At 43.1% G+C, this 21,506-nt stretch overlaps 1 protein-coding gene across 1 annotated transcript in view; it reads right to left on the reverse strand.

The window, feature by feature from the left end:
* The window catches only part of LOC141133460 (NACHT, LRR and PYD domains-containing protein 3-like), a 94,646-nt gene that overhangs the window by 44,311 nt on the left and 28,829 nt on the right, over positions 1–21,506 (reverse strand). Inside the window, exon 6 of the mRNA XM_073622847.1 lies at positions 20,923–20,988. Within this exon, the coding sequence (XP_073478948.1) occupies positions 20,923–20,988 (66 nt within the window). The remainder of the gene's footprint in view (positions 1–20,922; positions 20,989–21,506) is intronic.

The raw sequence follows: 21,506 nt of genomic DNA on the forward strand, positions 1-21,506 counted from the left end.
ATGCACGAATTTCAATATCTTTTTTTTCAAGAGTTTAATACACCTACTTTTTACATAATCCCTAAATTACACAAAAACTTAAAGGATCCACCTAGAAGACCGATCGTTTCGGCCTGTGAGGGCCCATTTGAACGAACCGGCAGGTATTTGGAACTACTATTGAAAGATATGGTCAGCGGTCAAAAATCCTTTGTACAAGACACCCGTCATGTCTTAGCCAAATTGTCAGAATTTAAAGATCTTGACCAATTAGGTGAAATTTGGCTTGTAGGCATTGACGTTGAGTCATTGTATACTTCAATACCCCATGCATGCGGGATTAAAGCTCTTGAGACTGTTTTAAATACCACTTACCCAGAATCAGGACCACAAAATGAATTTCTGATTGATCTGTTGAAATTTATGTTGGGGAATAATTACTTTCAATTCCTAACTGTTTACTATCAGCAAATTCGTGGTACCTCCATGGGAGATGCGTGGGCTCCATCCTACGCAAGCCTCCATTTGAGCTTCTGGGAGGAAGAAGTGGTTTTTCCTTCGTCGATGTACCGTGACCATGTTCACGCCTGGTTACGGTACATCGACGATGTCTTCATGATCTGACGGGGCACCCAGACCAAGTTGTTGCAGTTCATTCATGAACTTAATGTTAATGGATTTAAAGTTCACCTGACTTATTCCTTTAATCAAACAAAATGATCTTTTCTTGATCTGCAAATATGTTTGGAGAATGGGCAACTTCATACTTCCACTTTTCCTAAGGATACGGCAGCAAATACCTTTCTGAGTGCCACCAGCCATCACCCTCATTGGATTAAAAACGGTATTCTGGTAGGCCAATTTTTACATTTAAAAAGAAATTGTTCAAAGGCCAGTGACTATCGCAGGGAGAGCCATGATCTCTATGCTCGATTTAGAGAGCGAGGCTACTCGCATCGGCAAATCAAGCGAGCAAGGAGGAAAGCAGCGGCTCGGAACTGCCAGAGCTTGTTATCAATTGAGCCAACTAGTACTCCTTTACATCCAATTTAAAAACCAGTGATCCAGTAAGAATAATAACTACCTTTGGATCCCAGTGGAATAACATCCGTTCAATTCTAGAAAGACGTTGGGGCTTACTAACCAACGCACCAGGTTTGGGTAAGATTGTCGGTACTTCTCCCCAGTTAGTGGCCCGACGTGCCAAAAACTTGGAAGACATGTTGATCCAATCAGAATTTACCCATAAACATGATAATTCTTGGTTATCAAATTACCCACGAACTTTGGGAATGTTTCCTTGTAATAGATGTCAAATCTGTCCTTATGTACATAGGACCTCCACCTTCATGGATGCACATGGAAATGAGTCATTTGAAATTCGTGATTTGATCAACTGTTCCACCTCTCGGATAATCTATATGATAACATGCCCATGCCTTAAAATTTATATTGGCAAAACAAAAAGACAGCTAAGAGTCCGCATTGGTGAACACTTGCGAGAAATTAATGATAAAACCAAAATTCACGAAAAACCCTTAGCAAAACATTTTGCCCAATTTCATGGGGGCAGCTCTCGGGGAATGATGGTAAAGGGCATAAATGCCCTAAATTTACCCTCTAGAAGTGGCGATTTTGATCGCATTCTCCTACAAAAAGATAAATGGTGGGAGTACCGTCTAAAGTCGCTTATTCCCGTTGGGTTAAATACAGAATTAAACTTGCAACCCTTTTTACCGACTTAGATGATTACATTAGTCCCACTCAATTTAATTATATCGGTGCATTATCACAGTGCACTCACATATACCGATATAATTAAAATCAGTTTTTGATCTCAAACATTTTATCTTCCCATCATAATACTCCCAAAATTCACTTAAAAAGGTTTTTCTGTCACTTTATGCATTTTTCTTTGAGAGTGAGTCTTCTGTGACCACAATGGTTTGTAGTGGAGCTCACTATTTCCTGTATCTAGATTAAGGTGTGTGTTTATGTGAATGCTCTACCCTTTTCCTCTTGTTTTTTGCCTTAAGCTCCCACAAAGTTAGGCTTGGTAATTATATATTTCTATGGAATTATAATAGCAATATGAAGTAACTTTGAAATGAATTTAAAAGATTTGAGTTCTTTCCTCTCCAAGTATTACATGACTGTTAAAAATCACTTAAAAATGGCAAACTGACAGCATGAGATTGAATAACTAAAACAGGATTACCTTTTTGGAGATCTGTACACTGTAAAAACTTAAACATATCTGGGCGGTGACAGAACGCAGCCGTCACGATATAAAGGAGCGCCTCCACCAGCCCAAGTATCGTCCAAGATGAAGCTACGCTATAGGCATTAGCGAAACGCGCTGACGTCATCAACGCAGACCCGTCACGGACGCTGCGGTTTGGGTGAGAGGAATTACGAGGAGTCAGCTACAGCCACCGATGATCTGAGACAGCCTGACTGATCCGCTTGACCCGATACTTCAGAGGATTAAAGACTTCCCCCACTCCCTGTGGATTCATATTTTACTGGGGACGCATCTTTAATCGGGATGTTTATCCAGTGGGTAGGCGTCTCGGCACACGATCAGGAAGGAGGTGAAGATAGCGGTGCTTCATATCTCCCACCATCCCTCCAGCCATTGACGCTACACACGGAGCTGACTCACCATTTAACGGTGGAACCCATACATACAGCACAGCTCTCCCTCCATGAAGTGCACACCATGATGCAGCAACACTCTTGATCCAAGTCCATCGGACCACCTTCTAATGAAGTAGAGCAACAAACGGTAAAGTCCATTATTTTCATTAACAGAGGTTTTTTACATCTATTTGACTTTTATTGTAAGTGACTCTTGCTATACCATTTATGCTGATCGTCACTCAAAGCTGAATCTTGCCATATAATAACCTCAAATCACCTTATATCATCTTATGGGACTGATTGTTACCTTCTGGATTCTCATTGCTCTTATGCAACCAGCCAGGCTATCAACATCCCCCCAGCCATAGAACCAGGGTATACCCACCAATTAGTAGGTTGCACTTCCCTTCTCCTCTCTCCTCTACCCATCCCCACTTACCCCCACTGGATCTTTCTCGCTGTCATATGGTTCTTTTTGGTCAATATGGGACATTAATATCCCACCAAGAAGTTACATTTATTACATTTATTACCTTTATTACCAATTGACACCCTGCAAGATCCACAAGCTTTCGGACGTTGTCATGCGTTGTTTGTTTTTTGTTTTTTGTATCGTTTTTTGTTTTGTCTAGTTTGTCAAAATATCATGTACGCAGTAATTAGGTTCTATTGGACCTAATTAAATATATTTTATACCACATTTTTAATCAAAGGTTGTTGTACTAATTTTGATGCATTGTATTATAATGAATTAATAAATAGATTTACATTTTTTGATAATACAGTCAGCATTCTTGAAGGAAATAAAAAACATTGTTGCTAAAGTAACCCCTTACCCGGACATCTAGAACCGGGTGCCCCTCTTTCTTTTTTTTTTGTTTTTGTTTTTTTTTTTATTTTTTTTATTTTTTTTTGAGTTTAAAATAAAGTTTATTGAAGCATTAAAGTAATACATAAAACAGAAAAGAGAGCAAAATGCTCAACGAATACATGGTGTAATATTAGTACAGCGATTATAATGAATGACTACATCAATACGTCAAAATCCTTTTTCTTATTAAGTAAACTGACGCTATGGTCTCAAGTATTCTCGCCACCAGAGCCCCATCCGGGAACTAACTGCTCTGGCGAACTGGGAATCCCCAAGCCCGCAGCACTACACAATGTAATAATATGCTGGGGATAAAAAAAAAAAAAAAAAAAAGGGGGGGAAAAGGAGCTTGAATCTATAAGATAGATAAATAACACCATGAAACCATAATGAAACAATCAATAATTTGTCAAAGAAACATCCTAGTGGACTGAGCTCTCAGTGCAGATTGGACCGAAGTCAGTGAACCAGAGCTGGTAAATACTGTGCTTGAGGATCATGAAAAAACCAATGCCCTGGGATCCACCCCGAGAGCAACCTTTAGGTTAATAGCAAAAATCTTAGAGGATACCGAGAGCCAGAGAAGACAGTACTAATAAGAAAAAAATGTTGAAGAGTGAAAGGAGGAGAGATAGAAGGGGAAAGAAACAGAAGAGGTAGGGTGAGATAAAGTAGAGAGCTAACCATAGAGGATAAAGGGAAGGAGGCGCACAGGAGACCACCATGAGAAGGAAACTGGAGACCGTCCCAAGAAGAGACTGCACACCTGAACTACCGATCATGCGTATAGGGGATACCCAATGAAAGTAGCCCAAGGTTCCCAGGTGATTTTGAAATTGTCTAGGGTATCCAGAATAGTATTGGAGATCTTTTCTTGCAGCATAATCCAAAACATTTTTTGTTTAGCTAGCCGAAAGGATACTTTCGGTGACTTCCAGGACCGAGTGATAGTCATTTTGGCACCCAAGAGGATAAACCGAATCAATTTCTGAGTATGTTTGGACATTTTAGGGATGGGGCCATTAAGTAAAGCAATAGTTGGATCTTGTTTCAGCGCACAATCACAAGTTCTACGGATAAGAGAGAAAATCCTGTTCCAAAACATTCTAATTTTGGGGCACTCCCATAGAATGTGTAAAAGCATACCTGTATGAATGCATCCTCTAAAACAAAGAGGTGACGTTTGTGGGTAAAATTTGGCCAGACGTGAAGGTACCAGGTACCAGCGTGTAAGAGTCTTAAGACTAGCTTCGTTTAGAGACGTGTTCACAATACCTTTGAAGGATCGGGCAAAGTTAGAATGCCAAACATCCAAATCCCAGCTGAAACCAAGATCCCGCTCCCAGCTCACCATGTAGGCCGCTTTCTCAAAGGGCTCCGCTAAAGATGAATATATGAGAGAGATACCTCCCCTTGTGTCTAAGGCTGAAGCGCACCATTGTTCATAGGGAGTTACTGAGAGATGGTTGTCACCGCTCTTCCATAACTGATTCAAGAAATGTGATAATTGATAAAACCTAAATTTTTCGGCTGGGGGCATTTCGAGTTTAGAAGTGCAGTATGCCAAAGTGAGGGGACCATTAGAGTTAAAGAATTGTCCAATTCTGTAGAGGCCTTTGTCTAGCCACCATTTGAATGCTCGAATGTATAAGCCAGGGGGGAAGTTGGGGTTCCTGAAAATATGTGTAAGTGGGTGCCAAGTAGATATTAGAGGTCTTAGCTTATGGAGGGAGTCACATAACTTCATTGAATGAGACAAAGTAGGAGCTAGTATAGGGGGGCGTTTTTTAGGGATGTTCCAAAGTAAATAATCCAAAGTAAAGTTGGGGGTTGCCTCTCATTCCATGCTCACCCAGTCTGGTTTGGAACCCTTGAGGTAAATTGTGGAAAATTGGCTTAACTGTGCTGCCTGATAGTACCACCATAGGTTAGGTAGGTCAAGGCCTCCCTTCTTTCTGGGTCTAAACAGCACCTCTTTTGAAAATCTATGTCCTTTTTTGTCCCAAATAAATCGGATTATGGCGGATTGTAAGCGTTGAACGTGCGATTTGGGGACTGGGATAGGAAGGGAGCGAAAAAGGTATAAAATCCTAGGTAGAAGCGTCATTTTGACCGCGTTCTTTGGCTAACCAAGATAGATTATAAAGAGACCATTGGGTCAGGTCATCATTGAGTTTTTTGAACATGGGAAGAAAGTTATGTTTAAACATTAGGTCGATACTGGATGTAAGGTTAATGCCGAGATAAGGGATGGAGGTGGGGTTCCACGAAAATGGAAATTTATTTCTTAGATTGTTTTCAATGTCTTGGGGGGTGGATACATTGAGGGCGACTGATTTGGAGACATTAACCTTAAGTCCGGAAGCGAGTTCAAAGTCGTGTAACAGTTGAATTATGTTGGGGATAGAAATTAAGGGGGATGTGGTGAACAGGAGGACATCATCCGCGAATAAAGCGCATTTGTGGATAAATTGTCCACAGCGGACTCCATGGATATCCGGATGTTGTCTTATCGCAATGGCTAATGATTCGATAGCCACTGCGAAAAGAAGAGGGGAGAGAGGGCATCCTTGCCTCGTTCCCTTCTGTATAGTGAATCTGTCCGAGAGGTGTCCTTGTATTCTAACCTGTGCTTTAGGTTGGTGATATAGGGCTACCAAGACATTAATAAAGTTTGGACCAAAGCCCCATTTACGTAGGATCGTGAAAAGGTAGAGCCAAGCCACCGTGTCAAATGCTTTTTGGAGATCAATGGATAGGAGGAGGCCCTCCTGAGGGGGCCCCCCATCCCACCCAGACTTCATTAGGGAAACTGCATTAATTGCTCTCCGTATCTGGCCTGGACCCTGTCTCCCCGGAATGAACCCCACCTGATCCTTATGTATGTAAGATCCTATAAAGGAAGCGAGTCTGTTCGATAAAATTTTCGTCATAATTTTTAAATCGTTATTGATCAATGAAATAGGTCTGTAGTTGCTCACTTCGCTGGGATCTTTACCCGGTTTAGGAATATGAGATGAAAGCTAGGTTAGCATTAGGGTCTAGAGGGGAGGACTTGCTTAAGTAGTTGAAGAGACGAACCAGATACGGAGAGAGACCATCTGTGAAGGTTTTGTAGTAATAGTTTGAGAATCCATCCGGGCCTGGGGCAGAATCTTTTCTAAGATCTTTTATGACTGCTCGGATCTCAGTTTCAAGAAATGGGGACTCTAATATGGAGCGATGTGATTCAGAGATTTTTGACAGTGGGATTTTCTCGAGAAACTAGTCTAAATTTTGTTGGGAAATCGGACAATTGTCAGAATAAAGGTTGGCGTAAAATGATTGGAATGTTTTTAGGATTTTTTCAGGATTTTGGGTAAGTGAGCCTGACTGAGATTTTATTTTGGGTAGGGCAAAAGACCTATGTTTCGGGGTAAGTTTGGCCGCTAACTGGGGGCCAAATTTATTCGCGCGCAAATAGTGACTGCCACTAATCCAGTGAAGATGTTTGTCTGCATTGGAGGTCAAGGCTGAGTTGAGGGACAATCTAATAGTGTCAAGTTTAGAGAGGGTAATGGGGTTGGGATTTCGTTTATGAGAAATACTGAGGTCTTTAAACTCTTTCTCTAGCTTCAAAATGTCTGCTTGCCGTTCTCGTTTTAATTTGGCAGAGAATTGGATCAGTTTCCCTCTAATTATCACCTTGTGGGCGTTCCAAAGGGTACTGGGAGAGATGTCCTCAGAGTCATTAATCAAAAAATACTCTTTAATGTCTTTCTCCAATATAGTACGGTGGACAGGGTTAGATAAGATTTTTTCATTTAGTCGCCAGAGTCAGGAGCCAGGGGGGGATAACGAGTTAGATAATCTTAAAAGTACTAGGGAGTGATGAGACCACGGAACATCTTGGATAGAGGCTTGGGTGGCAGTGTGTATATCAGAGTTTGACATGAAGACATGGTCGATTCTAGCATAGGTTTTGTGGGGGGCTGAATAGTGTGTATAGTCCCTTGTTGAGGGATTGATTTCTCTCCATGTATCAATAAGGCCTACTGAGTGAAGAAGTCTGGCAATCTGGAGACTCTGTTTGGGGGTTTTTTTCAAGTGAGGGATCCCCTGGTCCGATTTATTGAGAATCTGGTCAAACATGATGTTGGAGTCCCCGCCCATGATCACCCTACCTTCAAAGTGGGGTGAGAGATCGGCAAGTAAGGAGGAGAAGAATTTAGCTTGGCCCTTGTTAGGTGCATAGTAGGAGATGATGGTGTAGAGGTTACCCTCAATTGAGCCTTTGACTAATATATATCTCCCATCATTGTCTTTAATTGTCAAAGCGTGTGAGAATAGTGTCTGTTTAGAGATTAGGATGGCAACCCCCCGTTTTTTCTCGCAAGCGTTTGCGAGGAAAAAAGTGGGGTATTTATGGTGTAGGAAGGAAGGAGAGTAATTTGAGGGAAAATGGGTTTCCTGGAGAAGAACAATATCTAGACCCCTAGAATTATAGCTTTGAAAGGCTTTACGCCTTTTGACGGGGGAGTTGAGCCCTTGGGTGTTATCAGAGGCAATCTTAAGCGCCCTCTGTAAAGGAGGAGAATCAGCCATAGTCACAAGAGGAGTGAAACTGGTGTATTTTGTGTGGACCTACCCGAGTCCTATCTGATGCGAATCTGAGACTGGGAGGGAGAGCTTGAAGCCGCAGCGGAAGATTCTGGAGCATGATGGTCTCCTGCGCACATGCCTGAAATAAATGAAGGGTGAAAGGAAAAGAAGAGAGGGGAATAAGAAGAAAATAAGGAAAGAGAGGGAGAATAATTAATGAAAGCAAACTACTAACTTCAAAAAAGACCAGGCTTAAGTGCCTAGTAAAAATAGGTACTGGACTGTTAAGTTCAGTTCAAACCCGAGACCTGAGGAAAAAAAAAAGGGGGTCTCGGAAAAACAAGAACAACCTCAGCCGAGGTTGTATATCTGGTGCAACCAGAGGGAGGGTCCCTCTCGATTACAACAGAGGGAGTGGCAATGCTAGCCCGGCCGGGCCGCCGGGTCCCCAGCCTTAGGGGTGATATGGAACCTCTAAAATGTGGAGGTTAACTTATTTTGTATATATACCTGAACAAAAAAAAGGAGAAAAATTTTGGCAAACGTAAATAAAAACAGTAACATACCCTCTAAGAGAAACAAGAGCAAACAGCTACAATGCATAAGAGTATTAGAACAAAATATACATTAGGCATCGTCCCTCAAATAATCGGAGATGGAGAGGGGAAACAGGGAAAGGGAAGTGGAAGGGAAGGGAGGGAGGGGATAGTGGATTGGAGTATGATGCTAAGCCTAGGGGCCATCTGGACCCAGGAGACCAACTAGGACGGTCCCTCCTGAAGACATGGGAGTATATGCCTAAAAAAAAAATGTCCGACCACTCAGGTCCATCTCCATTCATCATCACAGAGATGAGCTAAGCGAAGAGTGTCGGAGAAATACTGCTGATCTCGTGGATGGATAGGGTGAACTCAGTTACCCCTCAGTTAAGTGGAAAATCCTGGAAGAGGAGAGGTATCAACACAGGCCTTGTAGGGCCCAGCTGAGAGGGAGTCATCTGGGTGGAAAAGAGTCACGGTGGCGCTTCGTTTGTTGTTTGTTCCAAATAGGAGTGATGGGGCTGCCTGGAGGGGGTCTCTTAGAAGAACTTGGCTTGGATGGGGGTTCCTGGGTAGAAACTTCCTGGGAAATAAATCCCAATCGCAGGAGTAAGTGTTCCCCCTCTTGGAATGAAGAGAAGCCGTATGATTTTTCTTTGTGTTGAAACAGGAGGCGAAAAGGAAAGGACCAACGGTACTTGATTGATCTCTGTGAGAGGATTTCAAGAAGAGGTTTTAGTGCTCTCCTCTTTAGAATTGTGGTCTTGGAAATGTCCGCAAAGACTTGAATCTTTTTTTCCTTGGAAGGACAGGTTGTCCAGATTCCGAGATCTTTTCATAATTTCTTCCTTGGTCTCGTAATAGTGGGGTTTAACCACTATATCCCTCAGGAGACCATCCTACCGGGGTGGTTGCAGGGTTCTGTGGGCCCTGTCAATCTCTAGTTTATGGCTTGAAATATCCGGGATAATTTCTTGCATTAAAAGCTTCACTGTCTCATGAACGTTAGTTACAGATTCAGGGATACCTCTATGCGGAAGTTGCATCTCCGATTACAATTTTCTAAATCGTCGATCTTCCCTAGCGCAATGTCAAGTTGGTCTTGCAGCAATTGAATACAGTCCGTATTCTGGTTAGTGCGAGCTACTGTGTGGTCTACTGCTTGTTCGATCACATCTATGCGTGCCCCCAAGCTCTGTAAATCAGCCTTTATAGATGTGGTTATTTGTGTGGCATTCTGGGCCAGGCCTGCAGCGAGCATATCTGAGAAACAGTTCAGGAGCTGGGCCATGTCTGTCTGGTGGGGAGAGTTAGGGAGGGCAGCCTGCTGTGTGGCTGAGAGGTGGGTAGAAGAGTGCAATGTGGGGATATGAAGCATGTCAGACAGGGCTCTGTTGAAGAGGGAATCTGTGCTGGTGGAGTATACAGTCTTAGGTGATTTAGTACTCACTGGGGATTCCATCCTGAGGGTGGCATGCTGATCCTCAGCGGGGATGTCCGCAATGGAGTCTCCTTCTCCTGTGTCTCTGTGAGAGGAGGCCGCGGCCCCCATCTTGGAGGTAGTGGGGGCGAGCAGGCCGAAGGTAAGTTGATTTCTGGATGTGGCTCTGCATATAGAAACGTGCCCACGGCACTCCTCTATCAGGGGGTATAGAAAGTTAGGGGTTCCGCTTGTGATAGCTGCGTCTGGGGACCGCGGAAGGCTTGGCCGGGACGGAGCTCCCGTTCAGCACGTCTTCCCGGAAGTCCCGCGCATGCGCACCTGGTGCCCCTCTTTCTTTTTATGCAGATTACGGTTACAGTAACAGATACTATACTTGTTTATAAAAAGTTGGTCATTTGAATTATTTGTCCACTTTTAGGTGTAACTTGCTCCACCATTCCCTTCCCTTTAGTTTAGTCACGTTCCTGTCATCCGCAACCTCAGAACCAACATCTGAATCCTGTAATGGCTGGGCATCATCAAGGGGCAAGTGGCTGACGCTGTGCTCAAATTACTCAGCTGACTCCTCAATGGCTGATGTTGGGCTATGGCAGGAATAGATGTGGACAAGGAGGCAGGTTTATCCACTCTGGCAACTGCAGGGGACTGCACACTTGTCTCTGCTTGCGTGACAGAGGATGAGGAGGATGAAGAAGGTTTAGTAAGCCAGTCCACCACCTCCTCTGCATGCTGTGGCTGGATAGCACGGGCAAACTTACTAAACAGAGGAAATGACAGTACAAAACTATATGGCGTTAAACTGGCAGTAACGCACGCAAAACTATATGGCGTTAAACTGGCAGTAACACACACAAAATGATATGGCGTTAAACTGGCAGTAACGCACACAAAACTATATGGCATTAAACTGGCAGTAATGCACACAACACAATATGGCGCTAAACTGGCAGCAATGCACACAGAACTATATGGTGTTAAACTGGCAGTAATGCATGCAAAACTATGGCGTTAAACTGGTAGTAACGCACACAAAACAATATGGCATTAAACTGGCAGTAACACACACAGAAGTAAATGGTGTTAAACTGGCAGTAATGCAATCAAATAGACGGTGTTCAACCGTCATTACACTGACGTTATCTGAATTGTCCCTACTCTAGCGATACACTAATGTTAAGGTGACTGACACGGTCTCACTACACTGAAACTATATGAGCTGTCCCTACTCTACACTAATGTAAGTATGAATGACACGGTCTCACTACACTACAGTGAAACTATCTGAGCTGTCCCTACTCTAGCTGCACACTATGGAAAAGTTGAATGATAGTCCTCCTCACTACACTCACACTATCCCTAGACTGACACTAAACTAATATTCTACACTGACAATTGAAGCAAAATAGCACACTAACTAAATAATAGCATTGAACAGAGCCCTGTTCTATCTCTCTCCTCACCGAAATCACACTGAAAATGGCTGCCATTTAAAGAATACTTTTATACTGTTTGGCGGGAATAAGCCATGATTGGATAAAGTCATGATGACAGTGTCCAATTATGACTCTGACAGTGCTCTGTGCCCTGATTGGCTGAAGCTTTCACTGCTTTGTGGTGCATTGTGGTCAGTTCGGGGGCCGAACAAATGATCGAACGACCTGTTCGCCGAACGACTGAATAACGAAAGTTCAGCCCGAACTTATGCTCGGGCCGAACTGTTCACCCATCCCTACTCAGGAGAGACCATACCTGCCAAATGGATGAAAGCAAGCCACATCCCAGCTGCCTCTCTTGCACCTTGCTCTGGCACAATCAATGTGTGGGAGAAAGGGAGGATCGCTACCTAATTCTGGGGCTCTTACCTCTCTGTCAAGCTCAGAGTTTGACAAAGGGGCAGAGCCCCAGAAACACATAGCTTAGAGCTTGACAAAGGGGCAGAGCCCCAGAAACACATAGCTCAGAGCTTTACAAAGGGGGCAGAGCACCAGAAATGCATAGCAGTCCTCCCCTTCTCCTACACCTTGACGATGCCTGAGCGAGGTGCAGGAGAGGTGGCTGGGACGCCACTTACTTCCATCCATTTGGTGGGTCTGGTCTTTCCTGAGCAGCCAGCATACAGGGTCGGTTCTCTGTGTATCCACTTGTGACACAGCTCCTGCCCTCATGCTGCAGATTCCGAGATCTTTTCATAATTTCTTCCTTGGTCTCGTAATAGTGGGGTTTAACCACTATATCCCTCGGGAGACCATCCTACCGGGGTGGTTGCAGGGTTCTGTGGGCCCTGTCAATCTCTAGTTTATGGCTTGAAATATCCGGGATAATTTCTTGCATTAAAAGCTTCACTGTCTCATGAACGTTAGTTACAGATTCAGGGATACCTCTATGCGGAAGTTGCATCTCCGATTACGATTTTCTAAATCGTCGATCTTCCCTAGCGCAATGTCAAGTTGGTCTTGCAGCAATTGAATACAGTCCGTATTCTGGTTAGTGCGAGCTACTGTGTGGTCTACTGCTTGTTCGATCACATCTATGCGTGCCCCCAAGCTCTGTAAATCAGCCTTTATAGATGTGGTTATTTGTGTGGCATTCTGGGCCAGGCCTGCAGCGAGCATATCTGAGAAACAGTTCAGGAGCTGGGCCATGTCTGTCTGGTGGGGAGAGTTAGGGAGGGCAGCCTGCTGTGTGGCTGAGAGGTGGGTAGAAGAGTGCAATGTGGGGATATGAAGCATGTCAGACAGGGCTCTGTTGAAGAGGGAATCTGTGCTGGTGGAGTATACAGTCTTAGGTGATTTAGTACTCACTGGGGATTCCATCCTGAGGGTGGCATGCTGATCCTCAGCGGGGATGTCCGCAATGGAGTCTCCTTCTCCTGTGTCTCTGTGAGAGGAGGCCGCGGCCCCCATCTTGGAGGTAGTGGGGGCGAGCAGGCCGAAGGTAAGTTGATTTCTGGATGCGGCTCTGCATATAGAAACGTGCCCACGGCACTCCTCTATCAGGGGGTATAGAAAGTTAGGGGTTCCGCTTGTGATAGCTGCGTCTGAGGACCGCGGAAGGCTTGGCCGGGACGGAGCTCCCGTTCAGCACGTCTTCCCGGAAGTCCCGCGCATGCGCACCTGGTGCCCCTCTTTCTTTTTATGCAGATTACGGTTACAGTAACAGATACTATACTTGTTTATAAAAAGTTGGTCATTTGAATTATTTGTCCACTTTTAGGTGTAACTTGCTCCACCATTCCCTTCCCTTTAGTTTAGTCACGTTCCTGTCATCCGCAACCTCAGAACCAACATCTGAATCCTGTAATGGCTGGGCATCATCAAGGGGCAAGTGGCTGACGCTGTGCTCAAATTACTCAGCTGACTCCTCAATGGCTGATGTTGGGCTATGGCAGGAATAGATGTGGACAAGGAGGCAGGTTTATCCACTCTGGCAACTGCAGGGGACTGCACACTTGTCTCTGCTTGCGTGACAGAGGATGAGGAGGATGAAGAAGGTTTAGTAAGCCAGTCCACCACCTCCTCTGCATGCTGTGGCTGGATAGCACGGGCAAACTTACTAAACAGAGGAAATGACAGTACAAAACTATATGGCGTTAAACTGGCAGTAACGCACGCAAAACTATATGGCGTTAAACTGGCAGTAACACACACAAAATGATATGGCGTTAAACTGGCAGTAACGCACACAAAACTATATGGCATTAAACTGGCAGTAATGCACACAACACAATATGGCGCTAAACTGGCAGCAATGCACACAGAACTATATGGTGTTAAACTGGCAGTAATGCATGCAAAACTATGGCGTTAAACTGGTAGTAACGCACACAAAACAATATGGCATTAAACTGGCAGTAACACACACAGAAGTAAATGGTGTTAAACTGGCAGTAATGCAATCAAATAGACGGTGTTCAACCGTCATTACACTGACGTTATCTGAATTGTCCCTACTCTAGCGATACACTAATGTTAAGGTGACTGACACGGTCTCACTACACTGAAACTATATGAGCTGTCCCTACTCTACACTAATGTAAGTATGAATGACACGGTCTCACTACACTACAGTGAAACTATCTGAGCTGTCCCTACTCTAGCTGCACACTATGGAAAAGTTGAATGATAGTCCTCCTCACTACACTCACACTATCCCTAGACTGACACTAAACTAATATTCTACACTGACAATTGAAGCAAAATAGCACACTAACTAAATAATAGCACTGAACAGAGCCCTGTTCTATCTCTCTCCTCACCGAAATCACACTAAAAATGGCTGCCATTTAAAGAATACTTTTATACTGTTTGGCGGGAATAAGCCATGATTGGATAAAGTCATGATGACAGTGTCCAATTATGACTCTGACAGTGCTCTGTGCCCTGATTGGCTGAAGCTTTCACTGCTTTGTGGTGCATTGTGGTCAGTTCGGGGGCCGAACAAATGGTCGAACGACCTGTTCGCCGAACGACTGAATAACGAAAGTTCAGCCCGAACTTATGCTCGGGCCGAACTGTTCACCCATCCCTACTCAGGAGAGACCATACCTGCCAAATGGATGAAAGCAAGCCACATCCCAGCTGCCTCTCTTGCACCTTGCTCTGGCACAATCAATGTGTGGGAGAAAGGGAGGATCGCTACCTAATTCTGGGGCTCTTACCTCTCTGTCAAGCTCAGAGTTTGACAAAGGGGTAGAGCCCCAGAAACACATAGCTTAGAGCTTGACAAAGGGGCAGAGCCCCAGAAACACATAGCTCAGAGCTTTACAAAGGGGGCAGAGCACCAGAAATGCATAGCAGTCCTCCCCTTCTCCTACACCTTGACGATGCCTGAGCGAGGTGCAGGAGAGGTGGCTGGGACGCCACTTACTTCCATCCATTTGGTGGGTCTGGTCTTTCCTGAGCAGCCAGCATACAGGGTCGGTTCTCTGTGTATCCACCTGTGACACAGCTCCTGCCCTCATGCTGCAGATTCCGAGATCTTTTCATAATTTCTTCCTTGGTCTCGTAATAGTGGGGTTTAACCACTATATCCCTCGGGAGACCATCCTACCGGGGTGGTTGCAGGGTTCTGTGGGCCCTGTCAATCTCTAGTTTATGGCTTGAAATATCCGGGATAATTTCTTGCATTAAAAGCTTCACTGTCTCATGAACGTTAGTTACAGATTCAGGGATACCTCTATGCGGAAGTTGCATCTCCGATTACGATTTTCTAAATCGTCGATCTTCCCTAGCGCAATGTCAAGTTGGTCTTGCAGCAAGTGAATACAGTCCGTATTCTGGTTAGTGCGAGCTACTGTGTGGTCTACTGCTTGTTCGATCACATCTATGCGTGCCCCCAAGCTCTGTAAATCAGCCTTTATAGATGTGGTTATGTGTGTGGCATTCTGGGCCAGGCCTGCAGCGAGCATATCTGAGAAACAGTTCAGGAGCTGGGCCATGTCTGTCTGGTGGGGAGAGTTAGGGAGGGCAGCCTGCTGTGTGGCTGAGAGGTGGGTAGAAGAGTGCAATGTGGGGATATGAAGCATGTCAGACAGGGCTCTGTTGAAGAGGGAATCTGTGCTGGTGGAGTATACAGTCTTAGGTGATTTAGTACTCACTGGGGATTCCATCCTGAGGGTGGCATGCTGATCCTCAGCGGGGATGTCCGCAATGGAGTCTCCTTCTCCTGTGTCTCTGTGAGAGGAGGCCGCGGCCGCCATCTTGGAGGTAGTGGGGGCGAGCAGGCCGAAGGTAAGTTGATTTCTGGATGCGGCTCTGCATATAGAAACGTGCCCACGGCACTCCTCTATCAGGGGGTATAGAAAGTTAAGGGTTCCGCTTGTGATAGCTGCGTCTGGGGACCGCGGAAGGCTTGGCCGGGACGGAGCTCCCGTTCAGCACGTCTTCCCGGAAGTCCCGCGCATGCGCACCTGGTGCCCCTCTTTCTTTTTATGCAGATTACGGTTACAGTAACAGATACTATACTTGTTTATAAAAAGTTGGTCATTTGAATTATTTGTCCACTTTTAGGTGTAACTTGCTCCACCATTCCCTTCCCTTTAGTTTAGTCACGTTCCTGTCATCCGCAACCTCAGAACCAACATCTGAATCCTGTAATGGCTGGGCATCATCAAGGGGCAAGTGGCTGACGCTGTGCTCAAATTACTCAGCTGACTCCTCAATGGCTGATGTTGGGCTATGGCAGGAATAGATGTGGACAAGGAGGCAGGTTTATCCACTCTGGCAACTGCAGGGGATTGCACACTTGTCTCTGCTTGCGTGACAGAGGATGAGGAGGATGAAGAAGGTTTAGTAAGCCAGTCCACCACCTCCTCTGCATGCTGTGGCTGGATAGCACGGGCAAACTTACTAAACAGAGGAAATGACAGTACAAAACTATATGGCGTTAAACTGGCAGTAACGCACGCAAAACTATATGGCGTTAAACTGGCAGTAACACACACAAAATGATATGGCGTTAAACTGGCAGTAACGCACACAAAACTATATGGCATTAAACTGGCAGTAATGCACACAACACAATATGGCGCTAAACTGGCAGCAATGCACACAGAACTATATGGTGTTAAACTGGCAGTAATGCATGCAAAACTATGGCGTTAAACTGGTAGTAACGCACACAAAACAATATGGCATTAAACTGGCAGTAACACACACAGAAGTAAATGGTGTTAAACTGGCAGTAATGCAATCAAATAGACGGTGTTCAACCGTCATTACACTGACGTTATCTGAATTGTCCCTACTCTAGCGATACACTAATGTTAAGGTGACTGACATGGTCTCACTACACTGAAACTATATGAGCTGTCCCTACTCTACACTAATGTAAGTATGAATGACACGGTCTCACTACACTACAGTGAAACTATCTGAGCTGTCCCTACTCTAGCTGCACACTATGGAAAAGTTGAATGATAGTCCTCCTCACTACACTCACACTATCCCTAGACTGACACTAAACTAATATTCTACACTGACAATTGAAGCAAAATAGCACACTAACTAAATAATAGCACTGAACAGAGCCCTGTTCTATCTCTCTCCTCACCGAAATCACACTGAAAATGGCTGCCATTTAAAGAATACTTTTATACTGTTTGGCGGGAATAAGCCATGATTGGATAAAGTCATGATGACAGTGTCCAATTATGACTCTGACAGTGCTCTGTGCCCTGATTGGCTGAAGCTTTCACTGCTTTGTGGTGCATTGTGGTCAGTTCGGGGGCCGAACAAATGGTCGAACGACCTGTTCGCCGAACGACTGAATAACGAAAGTTCAGCCCGAACTTATGCTCGGGCCGAACTGTTCACCCATCCCTACTCAGGAGAGACCATACCTGCCAAATGGATGAAAGCAAGCCACATCCCAGCTGCCTCTCTTGCACCTTGCTCTGGCACAATCAATGTGTGGGAGAAAGGGAGGATCGCTACCTAATTCTGGGGCTCTTACCTCTCTGTCAAGCTCAGAGTTTGACAAAGGGGCAGAGCCCCAGAAACACATAGCTTAGAGCTTGACAAAGGGGCAGAGCCCCAGAAACACATAGCTCAGAGCTTTACAAAGGGGGCAGAGCACCAGAAATGCATAGCAGTCCTCCCCTTCTCCTACACCTTGACGATGCCTGAGCGAGGTGCAGGAGAGGCGGCTGGGACGCCACTTACTTCCATCCATTTGGTGGGTCTGGTCTTTCCTGAGCAGCCAGCATACAGGGTCGGTTCTCTGTGTATCCACCTGTGACACAGCTCCTGCCCTCATGCTGTACTTCAGGTTCCCTTTATGTAAGTGTGCTATTTATCCCTGTACAATAAGCCATTCTACACTCTGATCATGCGTCCTTTGGTTTACTCTTTTACCTATCTTTGGAGTGATCTGTCCCAGATCTTTGCTGGGAGCTGCATTTCTTTGTGTTGAATTAACCCCTTCCACTCAAGTGTTTTTGATTCCTCCCCTACTGAACATTCAGACTTTATCTATATACTTTGAGTGTGCTGCAAATTAGAAGAGCAGCTTATATTGAGTAATTGAGTGTTGTCACCCTCAGGCAGGAAGTGGCTGGATTAAAAAAGGAAACAAATTCAGCCTCCGCATCTGAGGACGGATTACATTTTGATTTTGGGTAGCACTGTACTTCATAAACAATTACCATTTTGATAAAAACCAGGTGAATATTTAGCTTTTGTTGCATCTTCAGGGATGGCTGTGTGGCATTTCTTAGGGGAGGTTTTCTGATGAAGACAATAGCTGACCATGCCTGCATAATGTGAGTTAAAATGGCCACTTGCAGTTTCCATCAGATGCCTGTGAGACCGGGTGACAACACAGGAGCACAACTGGGAGACAGACAGAGAGAGGGTTGTCATCCTATAACAGGATGTGCCTAAAAAAAGACCTTTCTGGCAGGATCACATGGTTTTATTTAAATGAAAGTGCATATTTTAAAATATTGAAAAAGACTTTTGAATAGACATGTGCAGAATGAAACAAAATGTTTAGTTCTGTTTTGTTTCGATTTATTATTTAAATGAATGTGTTTAGTTAAATTTGTTAACCACTTGAAGCCCGTGCTATAGCCGAAAGACGGCTTCAGCGTGGGCTTAAACTGCCGGGAGGGCGTCCATGTATGCTGCCCGGGTGGTGCGCTCTGTGATCACGAGTCCTTGGGACACAGCTAATCACAGATTGGAGTAAGGGGCCAATCCCGGCCCTTACCCACGTGATCAGCTGTCAGCCAATGACAGCTGATCACGTGATGTAAACAGAAGCTGGTAATATGCTTTTTTTTCCTCCGCTGCGAAAAACAAGCCGATTACCAGCTTATGTAAGAGGGACATTGGTCCCTCACACCGACAGCCACTGCTGTTAAGCAGTGCCCACCAGTGTCACCTACCAGTGCCACTTACCAGTGCCCATCAGTATTGCTAAGCAGTGCCCACCAGTGCCACTTACCAGTGCCCGTCCATACTGCTAAGCAGTGCCCACCAGTGCCACCTATTAGTGCCCATCAGTGCTGCCAATCAGTGTCCATCAGTGCCTCATTATCAGTGCCACCTACAAGTGCCCATCAGTGCCACCTATCAGTGCCCATCATGCCACCTATCAGTGCTCATCAGTGCTGCCTTATCAGTGCCTATCAATGCAGCCTCATCAGCGCTCATCAGTGAAGGAGAAAAATTACCTGTTTGCAAAATTTTATAACAAACTCTGAAAAGTTTTTTTTTCTAAATTTTTAGTCTTTTTTTGTTTGTTTAGCAAAAATAAAAAAAACCCAGTAATGATTAAATACCACCAAAGGAAAGCTCTATTTGTGTGTAAAAAAAATGCTAAAAAATTTATATAGGTACAGTGTAGCATGACCGCGCAATTTTCATTCAAAGTGTGACAGTGCTGAAAATTGGCCTGGGCAGGAAGGGGGTATAAGTGCCCAGTAAGCAAGTGGTTAAATTAGTTTAATTCATTTTTGGAATTCATTTCGTTTATCTGTTTTCTAATTCGATACGAAATTTTCATATTCTCTCAAATTGAAATTTGACCGAATTCGAAAAAAAAAAAATTAATCTAATTCGAATTGGCATTCAAATTCGAATTTATTCTATTATAAATTTGAATTTCAGAATAAATTTGAATTTGAATAGAATAGAAAAAAACAGAATAGAAAACAAGAGAGTAGAAAAGAATAGAAAAAAAGCAATAGAATAGAAAAATAGAAATAGAATAGAATAGAATAGAATAAATTAGAATATAACCGTCTTCCAAAATTCAAATTTCTAATAGAATTAATTGAAGTTCGATTCAGATTTTCAGAATTTAGTCGACTTTAAATTCGATCGAATTTCAAAAATTCAGTCCGACTTCGAATTTGCATTTGAATTTGAATTTATTATATTTGGAATTCAAATTTCTGGTGACGGTTATATTTTTTCTAATTTATTCTATTTTATTCCATAGTTTTTTCAAGTCTAATCTTTTCTACTCTCTTATTTACATTTTTTTTTCTATTCTATTATTTTGTTTTCTACTCTAATCTCTTCTATTTGAATTCATATTCATTCTATTAGAATTTAACATTTTGGAAGACAGTTATATTCTTTTTAATGTGTTCTATTCTATTGTATTTTCTATTCTATTCTTTTCTATTTTATTCTCGCATGTTCTATTAAATTATTTTCTATTTTATTTTAATCTATTTTTTTTTTAATTAAAAAAATGATTCTATTCGAAATTTGAATTTCAGAAGATGGTTATATTCTTTCTATTCTATTCTATTTTATTCTATTAAATTCTATTGTTTTTTCTATTATATTCTTTTCTATTCTCTTATGTTCTATTCTATTGTTTTCTATTATTTTCTCTTCTAATCTATTATTCCTCTTATTTTCTATTCTAATCTTTTCTATTCTATTCTAATCTATTCAAAATTCGAATTTCGGAAGATGGTTATATCTATTGTATTGAATTCTATCGTTTTTTTCTATTCTTTTCTATTCTATTCTAATCTATTCTATTCAATTTCATTCTATTTGAAACTCGAAAGACGATTATAGTCTTTGTAATTTTATTCTATTCTATTCTATTTTTTTTTTATTCTATTCCTTTATTTTCTATTCTATTTCATTCCATTATTGTTTTCAAATTTGATTTTGACTTATTTGGAATTCCGGACGAATTTAATTTCCTTATTTCGGATTTGTTTAAATTCGTTACTATTGTAATTCGGAAATTTGGATGCATCTCGGAATAATGAATAATATGTCCGAATTTTGATTCGGTATGAAACAAACTGCACATGTCTACTTTTGAAATAACATCTAAATTTAATGATAAATCTGGCTTCATATATAATTTAAAGATAGTGTATGCTTTTTTACCTTTCAGCTCTGGAGATAGCGCGTGTCCATGTTTATCTAGCAGAATCTGCTCCACCAGTGACTCGCCTTTAAAAAGAAAAACAGATGACAGATCCTGAACATATGCAAATAAAGCACACCCCTTTAAAAAATATACTAATACAAATGAGAAAGATATCTAAATGGAAAGCATACCCTTTATACCTGTATCAAACGCTCATCATTGTACCAATCATGGAGATAAAGACATATGTTTTTACGTTACTGATTTTAGGTTTTGTGTTTATAAGCCATTATGGGAAACCTGGATCTCTTCGTATTGTTATTTCCAAGAAATGTTCAGCACACGGTACTGAGTGGAGGGGTGTAGAAGCAGAAGCAGTGTGATGCTTTGGCACAAAAAATTGCAGTCCATCTGGAAAACTCCAATGAGATAGAAAATAGGTGAACCATTGCCGACATCCAACACAACTGACTCTTACCGCCAGTGTATAGGACATACACATTGAGCAAATGGCTGAAAAGCCAAATTCACAACTCCTATTCATCGAACGGTCCACCAATTGGGCAAGGAATCCTCTATCATAGACCCACCAGAGACAGAT

This window comes from Aquarana catesbeiana, linkage group LG03 (genome assembly GCF_042186555.1).
Source record: "Aquarana catesbeiana isolate 2022-GZ linkage group LG03, ASM4218655v1, whole genome shotgun sequence".
Lineage (NCBI taxonomy): Eukaryota > Metazoa > Chordata > Amphibia > Anura > Ranidae > Aquarana > Aquarana catesbeiana.